We start from the raw sequence: 19,597 nt of genomic DNA, 5'->3' as shown, positions 1-19,597 counted from the left end.
CGGCAGGGGGCAGGGGGGCAGGGGCACACGTGGGATCCACCCGAGTAGGGCTCCAGGTGGATCCTCACGGCAGGCCTGGAGCTTTAGGCCACACCCCGGCGAAGAGATAGGAAGGGGTACATTTCGGACGTGTTCAAGGTTTGCACCTCACCTAGAACCGCTAACTGGAGTGAAGGTGCAGCTGCCAACCCGTCCATCTGAGCCGCGCGGCGGCAGGAAAGGTGCTGCATTTTGCCTAAACCTCCTAGTCCCCTGACAAACCGATCAAACCGGAGTTTAAACATTTTATTGTGCGTATTCCTCTTACAGGAACTTTGAGGATTGAAAAAGCAACATCGTTCTTGCCGCTTTCCCTACTTTCGGGGTAAATGAGGTAACGAAATCCTATGGCTTTATGTTTGGAACGTGACCTCCCGGCGGATAAACGGAGCCGGGTTCGGAGGCCCGCAGTCACCGGCACGTCTTATCAGGGTGTCTTCCGAGCACGTCCGGGGGATCAGAAGAGAATCTCAAGTACCAGTTTCAAAACACTAATTAAAACGGTCCAGAGCACAGACTCCTCCTCCGGGGGCGCGTCCTCGGGCGCGGACGCCGGCCGCTGGCTTGGGCCCGTCCCGTCTGCGTAGGCCGCCTCCCCGAACGGGGACAGCTCCACCGTCCGGTCGTAATACACTTTCATCTCGAACTCGCTCTCGTGGTGGGATGGGTGCCCGTACACCCCGATGCCCACGGGCCGCCGGAAGTGCGCGGGGATGGACACCGCGTCCGGGCCGCACGTCACCGACTGCAGGTCGTAGTCGTCGAAGCTCGGGTGCAGCGTGCTGTCGGACACGTACAGGTCCGCGTCCCCCCTCACGCTCCGCATCTGGAGGACGATCTTCCCCTCGTGGTTCAACCTCAGGTAGCTGTAGTTCCCCGCGCCTATGTGCCCCTGCACCACGTGCAGGAGGAGCCACTCCTCGGGAACCTCCTCCTCGTCCGGGGGGCTCCCCGACCACGCGAGCTGCGAGGCCAGCAGAAGCAGCAGAGCGCGCCGCCAGGCGGCTGCCATGCCCGACGCCGGGGGCCGTCACCTGCTAGTCCGCGGACGTCCTGCGGGACCAGAGGGGACACTCAGCGCGCCCGCGCCGCCCGGCGCCAGGCCGCCGCTGGGGGCCCGGGGAGGGGGAAGAAGGGGGGAGGGGGAAGGGGGGAGGGGGAAGAGGGGAGGGAGGAGGGAGGCCGTGCGGGGAGGCGGGGTGGAGGAGAGGGAGAGGAGGTGAGAAGGGAGGCGCGCGGGAGGGTGGAGGAGGGGAGGGACACCGGGGGCGCGGGGCCGAGCGGAGGGGCGGATCGGGGGGAGACGACTCCGCCAGGGGCGGGAAGGGGGGGGGGGGGCCCGCGGGCGGCGGCGGGGTGGCGGGCCGGCCTCCGGGCCCTGGACTCACCGCCGCTCCCCGCCGGGTGCCGCGTCCGGAGCATCGGGCCCAGCGCCGGGCCGCCGTGCCGGAGCAGCCGGAAGTGGGGCGGCACCCGGAAGTGAGGCGTGCCCGGAAGCGAAGGTCCTTTGGGCTCTCGCGGGAATGACGAGAGTCTCGTGGCCTCTGAGCCGCGGCGGCTGGTAACCAGGGCGACGGCGGCTGGGGCGGGCCGCCGGCTCCCAGCTCTCTAGGTGCTCGCCGTGCCGGAGCGTCCGCCTCGCGGGCCGTGCGGGGTCCGAGCCGCCCCCAGGTGAGAGCCCGGTGCGCCCGAAGAGACCCTTGTCGGGGCACCTGTTACCTGTCCTGTGCTCGCCGCGACCGAGCGTCCGCCTCGCGGGCTGTGCGCGGGGTCCGGGCGGGCCCCAGGCGAGAGACCCTTGCGCAGCGCTTGCTATCTTTTCTCCGTTCCTCGTAAGAACATGGTACTTTTTCAAATTCTCCTAAAAGAGGCTTCAAAATGCAGTTGTGTTTATCTTCAGGATACTTTGTTAATTTGGAACCTGGGATTAAGGGCAACCTATTGGTCATTTTCGGCTCAGGTCATGTCCTGGTTCATGGGTTCGAGCTCCGTGTCGGCTCTGTGCTGACAGCTCGGAGCCTGGAGCCTGCCTCAGCTTCTGTGTCTCCCTCTCCCTCTCTCTACGCCTCCCCCACTCATGCTCTGTCTGTCTCTGTCTCTCTCAAAAGTAAACATTACAAAAAATTTAAATAACAAAAGGAAAGGAGTTTTATCATTTTTAAAAATTTATTCACTTAGAGAAAGCCTGCGTGCGCACGCATGCAGAAGTGGGAGAGGGACAGAGAGAGGGGGGGGGGGGAGAGAATCCCAAGCAGGCTCCACGCTGTCAGTACAGAGCCTGATGCGGGGCTGGAAATGAAGAACCCTGAGATCATGACCTGAGTTGAGGTCAAGAGTCTGATGCTTAACCAAGTGAGCCACCCAGGCGCCCTGGAAATGAAAACCAGCGTGGCAGCGACAGTCAGGAGTCAGCGATTTGTGCTCCCCTAACAAGTGATGCAGGCACAAAAGTGCGCACTGCGCGGTTTGAGAATTGACAGTCTACAGAATCAGCTTCTCCAGTCTGGCTAACAGAAAGAGGGCGTAGTCTTTTTTTCTTTTTTTTCTTTTTTCCTTTTTTTTCTTTTTAATTTTTTAATGCTTATTTTTGAGAGAGAGAGGAGACAGAGAGAGAGACAGAGAGGACATGAGCACGGGAGGGGCAGAGAGAGAAGGAGACACAGAATCCGAAGCAGACTCCGTGCTCCGAGCTGTCAGCCCAGAGCCCGACGTGGGGCTCAAACTCACCAATCGCGAGATCATGACCTGAGCTGAAGTCGGCCACTCAACCGACTGAGCCACTGGACGCCCCCATTTTTGTTTTTAATTAAAACAGCTGTATAGAAAGAGTACTATTATCTTTAAATCGTATTTTAGGGGCTTGTGGCTGGCCCGGTTGAGCGGCTGACTCTTGGTTTCGGCTGGGGCGGTGATCTCCCGGTTTGTGAGTGTGAGCCCTGAGCTGGGGTCTGCACTGGCGCCCCGAGTCTGCTTGTGATTCTCTCTCTCCCCGCCCCCCTCCGTCCCTCCCCCCACTCACACCCACTCTCTCTGGATAAATAAACTTAAAAACATTTAGGGAAGGACTGATGGACGCAGAAAAGAGTGTGCATTTCTGGCGCCCTTCCCACACCTTTGTCATCAGCCGCTGCTCCGTATTTCAGTAGTTGTGGCCTCAGGGTAGCTGGAGGTCGAACCCCCCTCCCGTTCTGGCTCGATTGGAGAGTCATCAAAGATACTTTGTCATTTTCTCCGACCAGCTTACCCTGAGTCTTTCTGAGGTGGCGAGCACTTCAACGGCCTTTAAATGCTTGACTTGTGCCCACCGATGTCCCCAGCTTTTTTGGCTTTCAAGACTCCCATTAGCTATTAGCCTTTACTTGCTACAAAATGTTATTCGCCTGAGGCCTGGTGCTGGACCCAGGCCAGCTTAAACTGGGTCCAGGTTTTTAGGTTGGACCCAGTCTGGTACCACCAGCAGTTCCCAGTGTGGGATCCGGGCAGAGTCGGGAGAGAATTTGGGGAGGGATTCCGACCAAGTGGGGAACCGTGGAAATGGAATTAGGTGAGGAGCTCAGCACGGAGAGAGCAGAGCTCAGAACCCGCAGGAGCGCACCCACGGCCCTCGGGAGCCGGGACAGGCACTCACTGTGGCCGCAGGGTACCACGCCTGTGCGTGTCCTCGTCCCGCTGCCGTCAGAGAGCGCTCCACACCCCAGCACGGCTGCCACGTCCGGCACCTAACAGATTCGGCTGAGTAGATTGAAAGACCGGACTGGCTGTTTCATGGTGCTTGAGTCGGGCAGCATCCCATCTCGCAATGGAGAGGAGCGCTGCGGAGCTGGGGGGAAGGGAGGGTGGAAAAGGAAATTATTAGAGAACGCGTTGTTTCCGGCAAGGTCGCCTTCCTCAGGGGAGTGGATGGGGTCTGTGGGGCACATCAAATCTGGTCACTGGAGCTGACCAGGTAATTCCGAGCTGAGTGGTAAGCAGTTACGTTCCTGGGGATGGAGACTGCAGTTAGATTAGGTGTTAAGTCTTGGTCTGCTGATGGGGTTTAGCACACCGACTACGTTTAGGTCCTGCTGTCTCCTTTTTAACAATTCAAATATTTATTGAATACCTAACACGTACGAGGTACTAGGACACGTTTTTTCCCTTTCCCAGAGCTAGACGTTAATCGGTTATATACTCTTACATGTGTGTGTATGTATATACACTTGACCTTTGAACAGCGTGGGGGTTAGGGATGCCCACCCCCCATGCAGTTGAAAATCTGTGTATAACTTTTGACGCCCTGAAAACTTTACTAATAGCCTGCTGTTGAGTAGAAGCCTTACCCACAACATAAACAGTTGACACACATTTTGTATGTAATCTGAACTAGGTACCATATTGTTACAACGAAGTCATTAGAGAAAAGAAAATGTTATTAAGGAAATGATAAGGAAAATACGTTTACAGTGCTGTACTGTATTTACTGAAAAAAAATCTGTGTATAAGTGGACACGTGCAGTTCACACCCGTGTTGTTGAGGGAGGAGCAAATCCGAGGAATGAACGGAGTCACGAGGGGACGATGAACGGCGCTGGAGCTGTGGTGTCGGATGAGCTCCGGGCCCAGGAGTTTGCTCTCCCTCTTCAGAAAGAGGGGCAGCTGTGGGCAGCGGCTGAGCTGCCGTTGTCATCATACCCCTGGTTTGGTCATCCCTTGATTGTGGCCCAGAGGGAGCTCCTTAGGGAACTAAATTCCCCTCAGGCTGCCTAGGGACGAGGCATGGGAACAGGTAAGGATGCCTGGCCTGGGAACAGGTGAGTCTCAAGGAGAACGTGCTGGCTTCCTGTGACCCACCAGCCAGCACCCTATGGGTAATCGAGCCCGAACAGGCAAGGCGGTGCCCCACATGCAGCGCGTGTTTATTGCAGGAAATTGCAGGAAAATGCCAGGCTGCCCACGTGGCAGCAGTGCAGGTAGAGACCTCCGTCCGGGGTGGGAATTGGTGTTGAGTGAGTGCAGGCGGTCACCCCGCGGGTGTGGGCCGCGTGCTGTCAGCATCCCAGAGCCCTGTGGCCCTGTCGTCATCGCTACCTGCCTGTTTCCCACAGGCGGCCACTCTCCTCCCTAACGTGTGCGTTGAGCTCTTCCAGCCGACGAGCTAAGACCGACCAGACGCTCTCGCGTAGCGGGAGGCTGTGCGGTCACCTAGGGTGCGCATGTGTGCCATCGGGGTGGAGCGGACTGCTGCCGCGAGCGCGCCCCCTTGATCAGGCGCTCTCCGGCGTGGAGGCCCGAGTGCCACCCTGAGGACTCTGCTCTGCGGCCCCTGTTTCTCAGTGCGCGCGCCCAGCAGAGAGAGACCCGGCCCCGGGTCCGTTTTTCTGCGTGGTTCTTCAGCTGACACTCCTCCTCCTGAGGGTTTGGAAGTTCGTCAATACCGTGTCCCTCTCGTAGTCTTTTTGATTTTAGCCATCCTGATGGGTGTACGGTTTTCATTTTTTATTTCGACTGGCATTGCTCTGGTAGTTAGCGAGGATGAGCATCTTTTCCAGTTAATTGGCCATTTGGAGATCTTTCATCCAGTGGCTTTTGCACGTTTTTCTACTGGCTTGTCTGGCTGAAGATCTGTAGGAGTTCTTTGTACGTTCTGGATACGCTTAGCTTGAAGAGTTGCTCATCATTCCTACCTTGCAGCTTGTCTTTTCGCTCACTGAGTGGTGTCTTCTGAAGAATATAAGTTTTGTATTTGTGGATTTTATTATTATATTTATTATTGTGGACATATTGTATAGAAGTTCATCCTTCTTGAACATCTGAATGTTAACAGGGACTTCAATGCACGTGGCTTTTTTTTCCTCAGTATCTATTCCTCTTCTGGCAGGGGTACTTGAGCCTGCTTCGGTGGCCGCTCTTCCCTGTCCTGGCCACAGGGGTCACGGTCCGTGACACCTCAGGCTGACCGGTCAGCATAGTTTCATCCCTCTGATCACGTGGTAAAGTCAAGGCCAAGAAGTGGCCCAGACCGGCCCGGGCTCACACAGCGTGTACGGGGTCGGATGGGAGAGATGGCCGCTCTTCCCTGTCCTGGCCACAGGGGTCACGGTCCGTGACACCTCAGGCTGACCGGTCAGCATGGTTTCATCCCTCTGATCACGTGGTAAAGTCAAGGCCAAGAAGTGGCCCAGACCGGCCCGGGCTCGCACAGCGTGTACGGGGTCGGGTGGGAGAGATGGCCGCTCTTCCCGGTGCACCAGAGCGTGGGAGGGCGGCCGTGGGGGCCGCTGGCCACCATGTTGCCAGCAGGTGGCAGCAGAAAGTGGAAACTGGAGCCCACATACGGACACACGCAGCTGCAGGCCGACAGGCCAGGCCGGGCTGGCTCGGGCTGTTGCGTGGCGTCCTGCACAGACCTTCCAGTTAAAGGTCTGTCCCTCCAGAGAGTTCTCTTTCTTCAGGTTGGGTTAGACTGAGCTTTCTGTGGTTTACGCTGAAAAGGCTCTCGCCCATGTGCAGAGTGAACTGTCTTAATGTCATCTTTTTAAATGTCAACACTGTGTTCCACTGAATGTAAGGACTGTCGTTGCATTTTATGTTGTAATCGATGCTACTTTGGGAAATGTACGATGATTTACTTGTTCTAAGTTTATGGAATGGAAATTTTTGAATCAAAGAATATGTACCTTTTAAAACATTTTGATACACGTTGCCGAATAGCCAAAGCTCATGTCCATTTATTGTCTTACCAGCAGTGAATGAGAAAAAGTCTGCATTGATGATATTTTATATTGGGCACTGGTATGAATCCTTTTGTGAACTTATTGTTCCTGTTTATTTTTTTAATTACAAAAATACTTTTATTTATTTATTTATTTTTCCATCGTGATACATGTACTCTTTAATCTCCATCCCCTGTCTCCCCCATCCCACCATCCACCTGCCCTCTGGTAACCACCCATTCGTTCTCTGTAGTTAATAGTCTGTTTCTTGCTTTGTCTCTCTTTCTCTCTTTTTTTCCTTTGCTTGTTTGTTTTGTTTCTTAAATTTCACACATGAGTGAAATCATATGGTATTTGTCTTTCTCTGACTTACTTTGCTTAGCATAATACACTCTGGTTCCATCCACATCATTGCAAATGGCAAGATTTTATTCTTTTATGGCGGAGTAATACTCCATTGTGTATATATACACCACATCTTTATCAGTTTATCAATTGATGGACACTTGGGCTCCTTCCATAATTTGGCTATCCCTTTGAATTAGTGTTTTTATATTCTTTGGGTAAATATCTAGTACCCAGTTTGCATTCCCACCAACAGCGCAAGAGGGTTCCTCTTTCTCTGCCTCCTCATCAACACCTGTTGTTTATTGTGCTGTTGATTTTAGCTATTTTGACAGGTGTGAGGTGGTACCTCATTGTGGTTTTGATTTGTGTTTCCCTGGTAATGAGTGATGTTGAGCATCTTTTCATGAGACTGTTAGCCATCTGGATGTCTTCTTTGGAGAGATACCTCTTCGTGTCTTCTGCCCATTTTTTAAAGTGAATTATTTGTTGTTTTGGGTATTGAGTTTATCAATTCTTTATATGTTTTGGATAGATACTAACCCTTTATCAGATATGCCATTTGCAAATATCTTCTCCTATTCCGTAGGCTGTCTTTCAGTTTTGTGATTGTTTTCTTCACTGGGCAGAAGCCTTTTATTTTGATATAGTCCCAATAGCCTATCGTTGCTTTATTTCCCTTGCCTCCAGAGATGTGTCTAGAAAGAAGTTGCTACAGTTGATGTCAAGGAGGTTATTGCCTGTGTTCTCTAGAATTTTTATGCTTTCAGGTCTCATATTTAGGTATTTAATCCACTTTCAGTTTATATTTGTGTATAGTGTAAGAAGGTGGTCCAGTTTCATTATTTTTCACATGGCTGTCCAGTTTTCCCGATACCATTTGTTAAAGAGGTTGTCCTTTTTCCATTGGATAGTCTTTCCTGCTCTATCAAAGATGAGTTGACCATATAGTTTTGCGTCCATTTCTGGGTTTTCTATTCTGTTCTGTTGATCTATGTATCTGTTTTTGTGCCAGTACCATACTGTCCTGATTACTACGGCTTTGTGATGTAACTTGGAAGTCCAGAATGGTGATGCCTCCAGTTTTGTTTTTCTTTCTCAAGATTGTTTTGGCTATTTGGAGTCTTTTGTGTTTACATACAAATTTTAGGATTGTTTGTTCTAGTTCTGTGAAAAATGCTGTTTGATATTTTGATAGGGATTGCATAAATGTATAGATTACTTGGGTAGTATAGACATTTTATTTTATTTTATTTATTTTATTTTATTTTTAATTTTTTTTTAACATTTATTTATTTTTGAGACAGGGAGAGACAGCATGAACGGGGGAGGGTCAGAGAGAGAGGGAGACACAGAATCTGAGACAGGCTCCAGGCTCTGAGCCGTCAGCACAAGCCTGATGCGGGGCTTGAACTCACAGACCGCAAGATCATGACCTGAGCCGAAGTCGGACGCTCAACCGACTGAGCCACCCAGGTGCCCCAGTATGGACATTTTAACAATGTTTGCTCTTTCAGTCCGTGAGCATGGAATGTCTTTCCATTTCTTTGTGTCATCTTGAATATCTTTCTTCAGTGTTTTATTTATAGTTTTCAGAGGACAGGTCTTTCACCTCTTCAGTTAAGTTTATTCCTAGATATCCTAATTGTTTTTGGTGCAATTATAAGTGGAATTGTTTTCTTAATTTCTCTTTCTCCTGCTTTCATGTAGAGGAATGCAACAGATCTTATACATTAGTTTTGTGTCCTGTGACTTTAATGAATTCATTTATCTGTCCTACTAGTTTCTTGGGGGAGACTTTAGGGTTTTCTGTATATAGTATCGTGTCCTCTGCAAATAGTGAGCGTTCTACTTCTTCCTTACCAGTTTGGATGCCTTTTATTTCTTTTTCTTGTCCGCTGCTGTGGCCACAACTTCTAGTACTATGTTGAATAACAGTGATGAGAGTGGGCATCCTTATCTTATTCCTGACCTTAGGGGAACAGCTGTCAGTTTTCCCCCGCTGAGTATAATGTTTGCTGTAAGGTTTTCATATGATGCCTTTTATTGCTCCTCTGTAGTTTGTATTCTTTTTCTATTGCGGTTTTATTTCTGTATAATAGCTCTCAAATATTAAGGATGTTAATTCTTTCCTTTTATTTTTACAGATTTATCACTAGTTTTTTGTTTTTGAATTTTCGATAGTATTTTATAATGGGCAATCTGTCTGAAATTTAATTGTTTTTGTTATTATTTCCCAAATGGTTATGTAGTTGTCCCTGAACAAATAAAATGATTTGTTTCATGTAGCTGAAGGTAACATTCTTTCATCCTTTATTCCAGTTAAGCTCCAGTTCCGTCCAGGGGTTCCTGCCTCAGCAGGGATTTCCAGCAGCCTGTGGGGTGGAAAGTTAGGATGGCCGGCAGCCCAAGGCCAAGGGGACTGCAGCTCTGTCCAAGGAAAGGCCAGCAGGAGCACACGCATCCTCTAGTGACTCTCAAGGCAGCACAGATAGAATGAGTGGGTTCCGGGGTGGCCGAGCCCTTCTGAGAGGCTGTCCGGGGGCTACTCCAAGCCCGGTCACCAGCAGGTGGAGTGGGCGTTGTTACAGACGCCAAGCCATTTAGAGCAGCAGTGAGTGACTGAGCCGGCATCTCCCGAGCAAATCTGTTTGACCGTGAACCCACGCTGCTCCCTGCACAGATTGCCGCTGCTGCTTTCTTAGGTCAGTGGAGCTGTGAAGTCACCTGTGGCCCCTGCTCTGTGTGTGCCATGGCAGAGGTGCCACCAATGAGGAGTCAGAAATGTGAGTTCCCACTGTGGCAATGCCACTAGTGAGTTTCATCTAACCCTTACTAACCCTCTGATTTTTTCACCTGTAAGATGGGAAAAAACATTTAACAACTTTAAATCTCTATTGTAAGTATCAAATGATATCACGTATTTATTGATATACCCAAATCTGCATGTTAATATGTAGAAAAATGATTTTTAAACTGTACATTGGTGTACAGATGGCTATGATTTGCTCTAATGGTGCTGAATGTTATAGGGATTACGGAAGAGATCAAGACCGTTCTTGGTTTATAAAAGTTTATGTTGAAGAAATAAGATGGGATTTAATCACAGCCTTATTTGGTAGACTCTTTGGTAGAATGGGTAGATTCTTTTCTGTTAAAAAAAAATTTTTTTTTCATGTGTATTTATTTTTGAGAGAGACAGAGACAGAATGTGAGTGGGTTAGGGGCAGAGAGAGAGGGAGAGAGACACACAGAATCCCAAGCAGGCCTCAGGCTCCGAGCTGTCAGCACAGAGCCTGACGTGGGGCTCGAACCCACAGACCGCGAGATCCTGACCTGAGCCGAAGTCGGACGCACAACCGACTGAGCCCCCCAGGGGCCCCTCTTTTTTGTTTTTTTAAAAATTTTATGTCTTTAATTCTCATGAAAATGTAAATATTTTACTCGAAGTAGTGCTTCTTTCTCTTAAAAGTGTTTTTTATTCAAGTGTAACTGACATACGTTGCCAGATTAGTTTCGGGTGTGCAATAGAGTGATTCGGCACTTCTGTACTTTTCTCAGTGCTCGTCCCAAGTGTGCTCTTGATCCTCTGCCTGTCACACGTCGCCCACCCACCTCCCCTCTGGTGACCAGTGGTTTGTTCTCCGTATTTAGGAGTCTGTTTTTTCGGTCTGTTTTTTCCTTTGTTTTGTTTCTCAAATTCCGCAGATGAGTGAGATCATACGGTATTTGTCTTTCCCACGCTGACTTATCTTACTTAGTATTGTGCTCTCTGGGTCTACCCGTGTCATTGCACGTGGCAAGATCTCATTCTTTTTTTAATGGCTGAGTAATAGTCCTGTGTGTGTGTGTGTGTGTCTGTCTCCCACATCTTCTTTATCCAGTCAGTGGGTGAATTCTTAAGATTTTGAAACATTTGTAATGTTTAATATATTCTTTCATCTGTTTCTTAAGATTTCTTTATGCTTTGGGGAAGCAGTGGAAGGAGCTACATGGTAATTTGACTTCATCCACTTGGGACACTTTCTTTCCTGACCAACTATATGCCGGCCACTGTGCTAGGGACTGGGTGCTTCAAAATGATAAAACCCAAAAAGCAAATTGTGGTAACTTTGAAACATTTTGCTATTTTTTTATATGAAACTGCCTGCTGTGTCTTGGCAATTGCAAGAATAATAAATAAAGTTTATGAATTGGGGAAGAACGTGCATTAATATATTCAAAATGTTTTTATTTTTTCCAAATACTGCACAATTTTCAAGCCTTTAAAAATCACCTCTTATTTGTTATAAGAAAGAACGTTCGTTATATGGGAGATCATGGAGTGTGAGTCCTCTGACTGTACTTTGAGAACTTTGTCACTTATACTTCCCCCCAGCCTGGTATCTTGGCCTTATACATGGTAGAATAAGGGTTTCTAGTCAGGTCCTGGAAACACCCGTGCGTCTGAGCCAGCATCACACAGCAGGAGGATTGCCGCCCAGGGGCCTGACCCCAGCCCTGCATTCTGCCTCTGCAGGGGTGACCTGGTCAGGGTTGTGAAACGGTTGAATAGATCCAAGGTGGGCAGTAGGAGATATAGATTCATATTACACTTCACCACCAATTTGCTTGGAAAATTTGGAAAACGATTTAGTATCTCAGTTATCGGTAACAGTAATCAGTCTCAGTGGTAACTTTCTGAATCCTCCTCAGTGCTAGCGCTGGGCCCACGTGTTGCAGACCACGCTGTCCCAGACGGCCTCTGTGAGGTGTGGTTCTGTCCATCTCCGGCGGTGGAAGCAGATTCCGCAAGGCTGAGCGAGGTCTGTCGAGTAGGAAGAGGGGGACTTGCATCAAGGTCTGTTTAATCTGGAAGCCCCGGGGAGGAGTGAGCTGTTGTGTGTACAGAACCTTCGGGACTTTGAGTAATCCCTTCTTTTTCCTGGGGGTGTGGTGTGGGAGGTGAGTAAGCGCGTGTGGCATGCTGTGTGTGTGATCACACTCATCATGGTGAGTAGACAGACTGTCGTCTGTGTAACGCATCAACCCCTCTGTTGTCTTCTGCGTCCCTGCGTTTTCAGATTGAGGATGGAAGAGCCACAGGGGTTTTTCTCCACTGGTGACGGCTGCGTCGGTGACACGGTCACAGAAAGGTGCCTGGTCGAATCTAAGGAGCCCGTGTCCCATGTTCAGCTTGCTTGTGGCCTGTGGTTCTGCGCTTTCCCTTTAGATGGGAACGAACTTTGCGTGTGGAGCACCAAGGACCCTTCTTACCAGGTACCTAAAAAGTTTTGTGTGTTGTTTGATGAGTCCAGGGACTTGAAGAGCCTCGCGGTCACCTGTCCGTCCCTCTGATGCTGTTTGGGTGATGCTACCTTCCGCGGACTCAGCCACCAGCCAGGGGAGGAGAATGTCAACAAAACAAAACTGCTGTGTTCATTTTTGAGTTTTAGAAAATACACTGCCTAGAATCACTTTATTAAAGAAATTTTTTCTTTAATAAGAATATAAGCAAGAAAAGGTTCATCTTAATCAAGATAAGGTGAATTTTTCTGGATTTTAGATATAGCATATTTAAGGAAGTTTGTTACGTTTATTGCAGAATATTTCACATCAAACTGACAGCTTTAAAGACATGAGTTTTCATTCAAAGATTACTCCATGACTAGTGTAATTATCTCAGTGCTCTTAAAAGCAAGTTTCGTTGTACAAAATGCAAAAGTAAATTCTATCAGCATTTTTGGTATTGGGATAATCCTTATCTTCATTTTGGGCTTCTGGGCTTGGAGGCCGATGATTACCGCACATGCCTCAGTGCTGTGTCTGCCTGAGAAGCCCCTCTAACTTGCCACCTTACTGGCACTCACTTTACTACGAGTAGAAGTCGTTCATCATCATTGAAGAGAAATCTATAGTTTGATTTTTTCCTGTTGAGTTATGAGAGGTTTTTCTGTGTTTCTTCAACACAACTTATGCTGATGAATTGGGCCTACGTTCTGATGTCCAGCTTGATATTTCTCACTTTTTCAGTGAGGTGTGAAAGACTCAGAGAAACGTGTCCCGGATATTGCGTGCCATCGTTGCGATTGTAACAAGGTGAACACCACTGGGTAGCTACCATCCAGGCTCCTCTCAGCCTGTGCTCCCTTCTCTCCTCCCTCAACTCCTGGTGCCACATGCTGGTTTTGCTCCTGTTGGAACTCTGTGTGAGTGGGGTCGTGCATCATGCCGGACTCCTTGATTCACTGTTAGGTTCGTGGGACCCATCCTCGTTTTCATCACTGCGTAGTATTCCACTGCATGGATAGACCACACTTAATCCTTTCCCTTATTGGTGGAGATCTTTTTTGTTTCCATGTTTCAACTGCTACAAGCATGTTTGTATATGTTTTTTGGTACACTCGTGTGTACAGTTGCCGAGGCGCATTGAATGTGTACATTTAGTTTAGTAGATAATGCCGAGATTCCCAGAGTGTTGTACCAGCCTGCACTCCGTCAAAGGGTGTGTAAGAGTTCTAGTGGATTCACATCCTCGCCTGTACTTGGTCTTTTTACTTTTAGGCCTTTTGGTGAGGGTCAGGGTACTTATTTGTAATTTGCAATTCTTTGATGATTAAAGTATTGGCCATATGGACTTTCTCTCTTGTGACATGTGTTCAGTTTCATGCTATTTTTCTGGTGGATTATCTGTCATTTTCCTATTGACCTGAAGGAGTTCTTTATGTATTCTAAATAAAAACTTCACATTAGTTTGCGTTTTGTAGAGTTTTATGCCAGTGGAATCAGACAGTGCATACTCTTTGTGTCTGGCATCTTTCACTTAGAATGACTATTTTGGAAGTTACCTGCTTCGTTGCATGTATCAGTGGTTAATCCGTTTTCAGTATTGAGAACATTTCCCTTGTGTGAATGTACTATAATTTATTATTCATTCTCCTGGTGGTGGGCGTTTAGGATATTGTCAGTTTTGAGTATTACAGATAAAATGCTGTGAATATTTGCCCATCTCTGTTTGTAAATGTCAGGTCACATTGCTTGATCGTGTTCTTTGCATCTTCTACTCATGACCTCTGGTTCTGTCACTTATTAAGAGAGGCGTATTGGAGTCTGTGGCTAGACGTAGCTTGTCTGTTTTCCTTCCGTCAGTTTTGCTCCGTGTATTTTGGAGCTCTGTCATTAAGCACATGTATGTTTAGTATCTTTATAGTCTCTTGGTGAATTGACACTCTTAATGTTATGAAGTGACATTTCTTTATCCCTGGTAATATTTCTTGTTCTGAAAATTTGGCTACACTTTTTCTTTTTAGGGGCTACTTTTTACCTTTTTTTTTTTTTTTTTTTTTTTAAGGACTTTATTGTTTTTTCAAAAGCAGTTTTAGATTGACAGCAAAATTGAGGGGATGGTACAGAGATTTCCTATATACCCCCTGTGTCAACCCCACCAAACACAACCTCCCCCACTATCAGCACCCTGCACCAGAGTCATGCATTTGTTGCAACTGATGAACCTACATTGACACATCATCATCACCCAGAGTCCACCATTTACCTTAGGGGTCAGTCTTGGTGTTGTACATTCTATAGATTTGGGCAGATATATAATGATGTCTGTCCACCATTTAATATCTGTCTTCTTATTCTCTGGGTGTTGTCTTTGATGGAGCAGAAATTTTTAATTTTAATGAAGTCCAGCCTGTCAGTTCTTTCTTTCATGGATCATGCCTTTGGTGGCTTATCTGAAAAGTCATCACCAAATTTAAGTCATCTAGATTTTCTCCTGTGTTATTTCTTAGGAGTTTGCAGTTTTCTCTATTGTATTGCCTTTGTTCCTTAGTCAGAATTCAGTTGACTGTATTTCTGGCTCTCTCTTCTCTGCCATTGATCTATTTTTCCTTTCTTGTGCCAATACCACTGCTCTTGATTAGAGTAGCTTCATAGTAAGTCTCACAGTCAGATAGTGTCAGTCCTCCAATTCTGTTGTTCTTCTTCATTATCATGAGACTATCCTGGTTCTTTGCCTCTATGTAAACTTGAAAATCAGTTTGTTGATTTTGATTGGGTTGCATTAAATCTGTAGATCAAGTTGGGAAGAACTGACATGTTGATAATATTGAGTCTTTCTATCCATGAACATGGAATATCTCTCCATTCATTTACTTTTTTGGTTTCTTTCAACAGAGTTTTATTTTTTCTCATAGAGAACTTACACAGTTTTGCTAGATTTGTCCCTCCGCATTTCGTTTGTTTGGGTGCTAATGTAAATGGTATTGTGTTTTTAATTTCAAATTTTACTTGTTTATTGCTGGTATATAGGAAACCAGTGGAATTTTGTGTATTAACTTTGTATCCTACAAGCTTGCTATAATTCTTAGTTTCAGATTTTTTTTATTTTTATTTTATTTTATTTTTTTTTTGCCAATTCTTTGGATTTTCTACATAGGTGAGCATATCATCCATGAACAAAGTTTTATTTCTTTTTTCTCGGTTGCTATACCTTTAAACTTCCTTTTCTATTGTTATTGCATTAGCTAAGACCCCCAGTATAATGTTGAAAAGGAGTGGTGAAGGGGACCTACTTGTCTTGTTTCTAATCTTGGTGGGGAAGCTTATAGTTTCTCACCATTTAATACATTAGCTTTTGTTATGTTGTGGATACTCTGTACCAAGTTGAGGAAGTTCCCGTCTATTCCTACTATACTGATAGTTTTTATGCTGAATTGCTGTTGGATTTTGTCAAATGCTTTTTCTACATTTTTGATATTTTCGTGTGATTTTTTTTCTTTAGCCTGTTGATGTGATGGATTAATTATTTTCAAATGTTGAACCAGCCTTGCATATTTGGAATAAATTTCCAAATCTCACTTGGTCATGGTATATAATTTTTTATACATTATTTGGTTTGATTTGCTAATATTTTGAATGTTTGTTGAGTTTTGGATCTATGTTCATGAAATATATTGACTTTTAATTTTCTTTTCTTGTGATGTCTTTGTCTGGTTTTGGAATTAGGGTAATGCTGGCCTGATAGAATGAGTAAGGAAGTATTTACTTTGTTTCCTCTGAAAATAGTGTTTTCTGTTTTCTTTCTTCAGTCTCCTGAAAGAGATTTTGGAGAATTAGTAAAATTTCTTCCTTAAATATTGGGTAGAATTCACCAGTGGATCCATCGTGGTCTGGTGCTTTCTGTTTTGGAAGGTTATTAACTACTGATTGTTTATATCTCTATTTAACCTTTTGAACATATGGAATAGAATTAGGACTGTTTTGATGTCCTTATCTAGTAATTCTGCAATCTGGATTGGTTCTGGTTTTGTTTCAAGGCCATCTGGAGGATTTGTCAGTAGGTGTTTTCCATGGGTATGTATTTCTCTTGGTTTTTGACTGAATGATCTTGACTCCTTGAGTACCTGATTCTTTTTGATCGACTGCTAGACAGTCTGTATTAAAAAAAATGCACAGCTGGTTTGCGGCTCTGGATGACCTTAACTTCTTGCAGAGATAATTTATGTTTGCTTCTGATGGCTGGCTGGGTGAGGAGGGCACTGGCAATTTCCAGTCGCTCTAAGCCAGTCAGGGATTATGAGAACTTGGAGGTGGGCTTGTGAGCACTCTTCTATGGCCCGTTCACCTCTCCTCCTTGGACCTGGTCCTTTGGGTCACTACTCTAGCCCTGGGCGTTTGGCAACATGCCCTTCCCTCCCACTGCAGTGGGCTGTATTCTTTTTTTAAAGCAGTGTTTTAAAATGTGGTGTTTTAAGGAAAAAAATGCATGGAGTCCTCACCTTAAGGCTGTTAACTCTGTTCTCAGAGGTACTTTGCAGGCAGTGGAATTCTTTGCCCTTCTCCCAGTAAGATAATTCTGCTTGTACCTGAAAATGATGCATTTAATTACGCCACGTTTGTGCTTCTAGTCCCGTGAGTATCTCAGCTTTCAATGGCCTCTACCGGAATCGTCAGAAGGCTGCGTTTTGGTAGAAGTCTTCACGGGTGAATGGCCTCCTGTGCTGGATCCCTTCTCTCAGTTTCCTTCTTCTCTGGTCTTAATTCTTTGTTGCTTTCATTGCTCTCTGGTGCCTTATCTCGCTCATCCAGATGTTTTTTTGCAAATTTTGCCAGTTTTTCTTGTCGTTCTCATCAGGAGGTTGGTACAGACGAACTGGCCTGCCATGAGCAGGTCCTCCTGTTTGCGTGATGGCCCTCACGTCAAAGCACCTACTGTGTGCTGGCTGTCAGCTCGAAAGGAGCTCCCTTAGCACAGCCCAGACAACCTCTGATCTTTCCTGATTCCATGCCATCTTCCTTATGCCCCCATTCCCCTAGGAATTCAGCCCGAACACTGATTACCTTTGCTCTTGTCCCTTTTCTATCTCGCGATGCCCGTTGGTCACAGAGTCTTTGGTTCATTGTCTGCCCCCGTCTCCATCCCTGTCACCCTAGTTCAGGCCTTTACTGTGCTGTCTTTGGAGTGTCTGGTCTCACTGTGTCCCCAGTATCGTCCCTCTTCCATCCTTGCAGCAGTGTTACAAGTCTGGTCACAGATTCCCCTGCTTGCACGTTTCTGCCGGCTTCCGGTTTCCTCATGCTTGCTCAGAGCTGTGAACACGCTCGTCACGGTGTTGCACTTGCCCAGGCTTTCTGTGGCCCCATCGCCTTTCTCGCTTGTACCAGCAGCCTCGTAAATGTGCCTCGTCTCCCAGCGACCGGAACGCTCCCCTCCTCTTGCGGATCCTTCTCATTTCCTCAGCGTCCAGCACAGCAGGACCTCTGTGGCACACTGCAGGGACGCGACACACATTTGCTTAATTCATGACTGATGAGGAAGTGGAAGAGTGAGGTGACCTGTATCATTTTACTAGTGTGTGTGATCCACGATGTTGAGTAATGGTAAGATGGTTCACCTGACAGTAATTTAATAGTGCATTGACAGGAATTTTAATGAGTGAATGTATGAAAGAAATATATTTGAAAAATTCAAGCCATTTGGTTTCTTAGGTTTGAGGTTATGCCATTATGTTCCTTTATTCTTTAAGGGTTCTCTATAGTTGATGATATTTCTCTTCTTGTTAACTTTGTTAGCCTCTAATCCTAAGAGGACACCGTCAGCCGATCACTGCTGTGACATTTGGAAATACAGTGAGTCCACTTCTCATCTGTTCCGCATCACAGGATTATGTTATGTTGTGGAGTCTGGATGAGTGCAGACAGAAAGTGCTTCTAGGTAAATGAACCCTTAAAATACATTTAAAAGAGTATAAAAGGGAATGACTCACCCTTAAATAGACTTGGTAACATACGGGGGCTTGGGAGCATTTTTGACTCCTTTAACCTTGAAACTGGGTGTCCAAGCTGGATGTTCTGTGTGGGAAGCTTACCAGGCATTCACATGTGCTGACTTTTGCCGTGTGTGGATCTGATATGATAGGCTCATTAGTTTTAATCTTACGTATTTCCTTATTTTGATATCTGTGATTTTTTTGGACCTCTGAAAACAGGTAGGCAACTGAAGTGTTCTTTCCTTACAGAGACCGTGAGGGGAGGGCAAGTAACTGGTTGTCGGTTGTGGGGAGTGCAGCAGAGAAAGGCAAGGTGTCGACAGAGGACGTGGGCAGGACACGTCCACGTGGTGTCATCTCTGGGGAGGTGACTTTTGAGCTGGGGGATGAGGAGGAGCTGGACGCAAGCGAGGGCCGGTGCCGGACTGTGGCCCCGTGCCACGTGGGAGCGGCGTTGCCGGCAGAGCCGGCCGTGTGCGCGCGGGCCCGCCCTCTGTGTGCGGAACCTGACCTGTCTGAAGAGCTGAGAGGGAGCCCACGGGGTGGGAGCATGGGGACATTCGAGCTTGAGCAAATGAAGTTGAGAAGTTAGGTGAGGACCACGGTAAGGAGTGTGAACGTTATGTGATTAGTGACACTGAGAATCCGTAGGACTACTCCAAACGGGCGTCAGGGGACCTGAGGCGACCGTGTACATGATAGCAGTATATGTCCGTGTGTATAAAACGCAGGTAATAGAATGGAAGACCTCACTTCATTTAACTTGTAGCGTGAGCGCAATATCAGTGTATCACCACAGCACACACACACGTACTTCTGTGATACACACGCACGTGGTACAGACGTAGCCACACACACATACACATAAATAGTATATACACGTGCTCATACATATGCAGTACACGAACATACATAGTGCACGCAAGCACAGCGCATGCATGAATGTACATACGCATGGCACACCCACATAGAGCACGCACACGTATATAAACGTGGCATGCACATGCACGATACACATCGTACACAAAGCACATACACGTATAGCATACACACATGCACATGTAACATACATGCACGTGCAAATAGTACATACACACCTGCACATATACACACGTAGTATTTGTACGCACATATAGCACATATATACACACCCACACATAGTGCACGTATTCGATATTTATGTAGTACCCACACATGTACATACATATATGGCAACGCACATGTAAACCTACACACATACACCTACACAGATAGTCCACACATACA

General features: G+C 46.9%; 2 protein-coding genes across 3 annotated transcripts in view; one reads left to right on the top strand and one right to left on the bottom strand.

The window, feature by feature from the left end:
- Positions 1-271: 271 nt before the first annotated feature.
- On the bottom strand, positions 272-1,538 carry CB2H6orf120 (chromosome B2 C6orf120 homolog). Its single transcript, XM_060617129.2, has 2 exons — positions 1,428-1,538; positions 272-1,092 (listed from the first exon to the last, which is right to left on the bottom strand). Exon 2 carries the CDS (start codon positions 1,049-1,051, stop codon positions 497-499), a length of 555 nt encoding a protein of 184 aa, XP_060473112.1. The 5' UTR covers positions 1,052-1,092; positions 1,428-1,538; the 3' UTR covers positions 272-496.
- A 46-nt stretch (positions 1,539-1,584) lies between these two features.
- WDR27 (WD repeat domain 27) overlaps positions 1,585-19,597 on the top strand; it is a 159,126-nt gene continuing 141,113 nt past the window's right edge. Inside the window, exons 1-3 of one of the 2 annotated variants that reach the window (XM_078447592.2) lie at positions 1,585-1,710; positions 12,140-12,335; positions 18,135-18,276. In XM_078447592.2, the coding sequence (XP_078303718.2) occupies positions 12,147-12,335; positions 18,135-18,276 (331 nt within the window). In that variant the 5' untranslated portion in view covers positions 1,585-1,710; positions 12,140-12,146. The remainder of the gene's footprint in view (positions 1,711-12,139; positions 12,336-18,134; positions 18,277-19,597) is intronic. The other variant, XM_078447593.2, reaches the window with a different exon arrangement.

Source organism: Panthera onca, chromosome B2 (genome assembly GCF_046562875.1).
Source record: "Panthera onca isolate mPanOnc1 chromosome B2, mPanOnc1 haplotype 2, whole genome shotgun sequence".
NCBI classification, from domain to species: domain Eukaryota; kingdom Metazoa; phylum Chordata; class Mammalia; order Carnivora; family Felidae; genus Panthera; species Panthera onca.
This window is presented reverse-complemented; position numbering and strand designations above follow the sequence as displayed.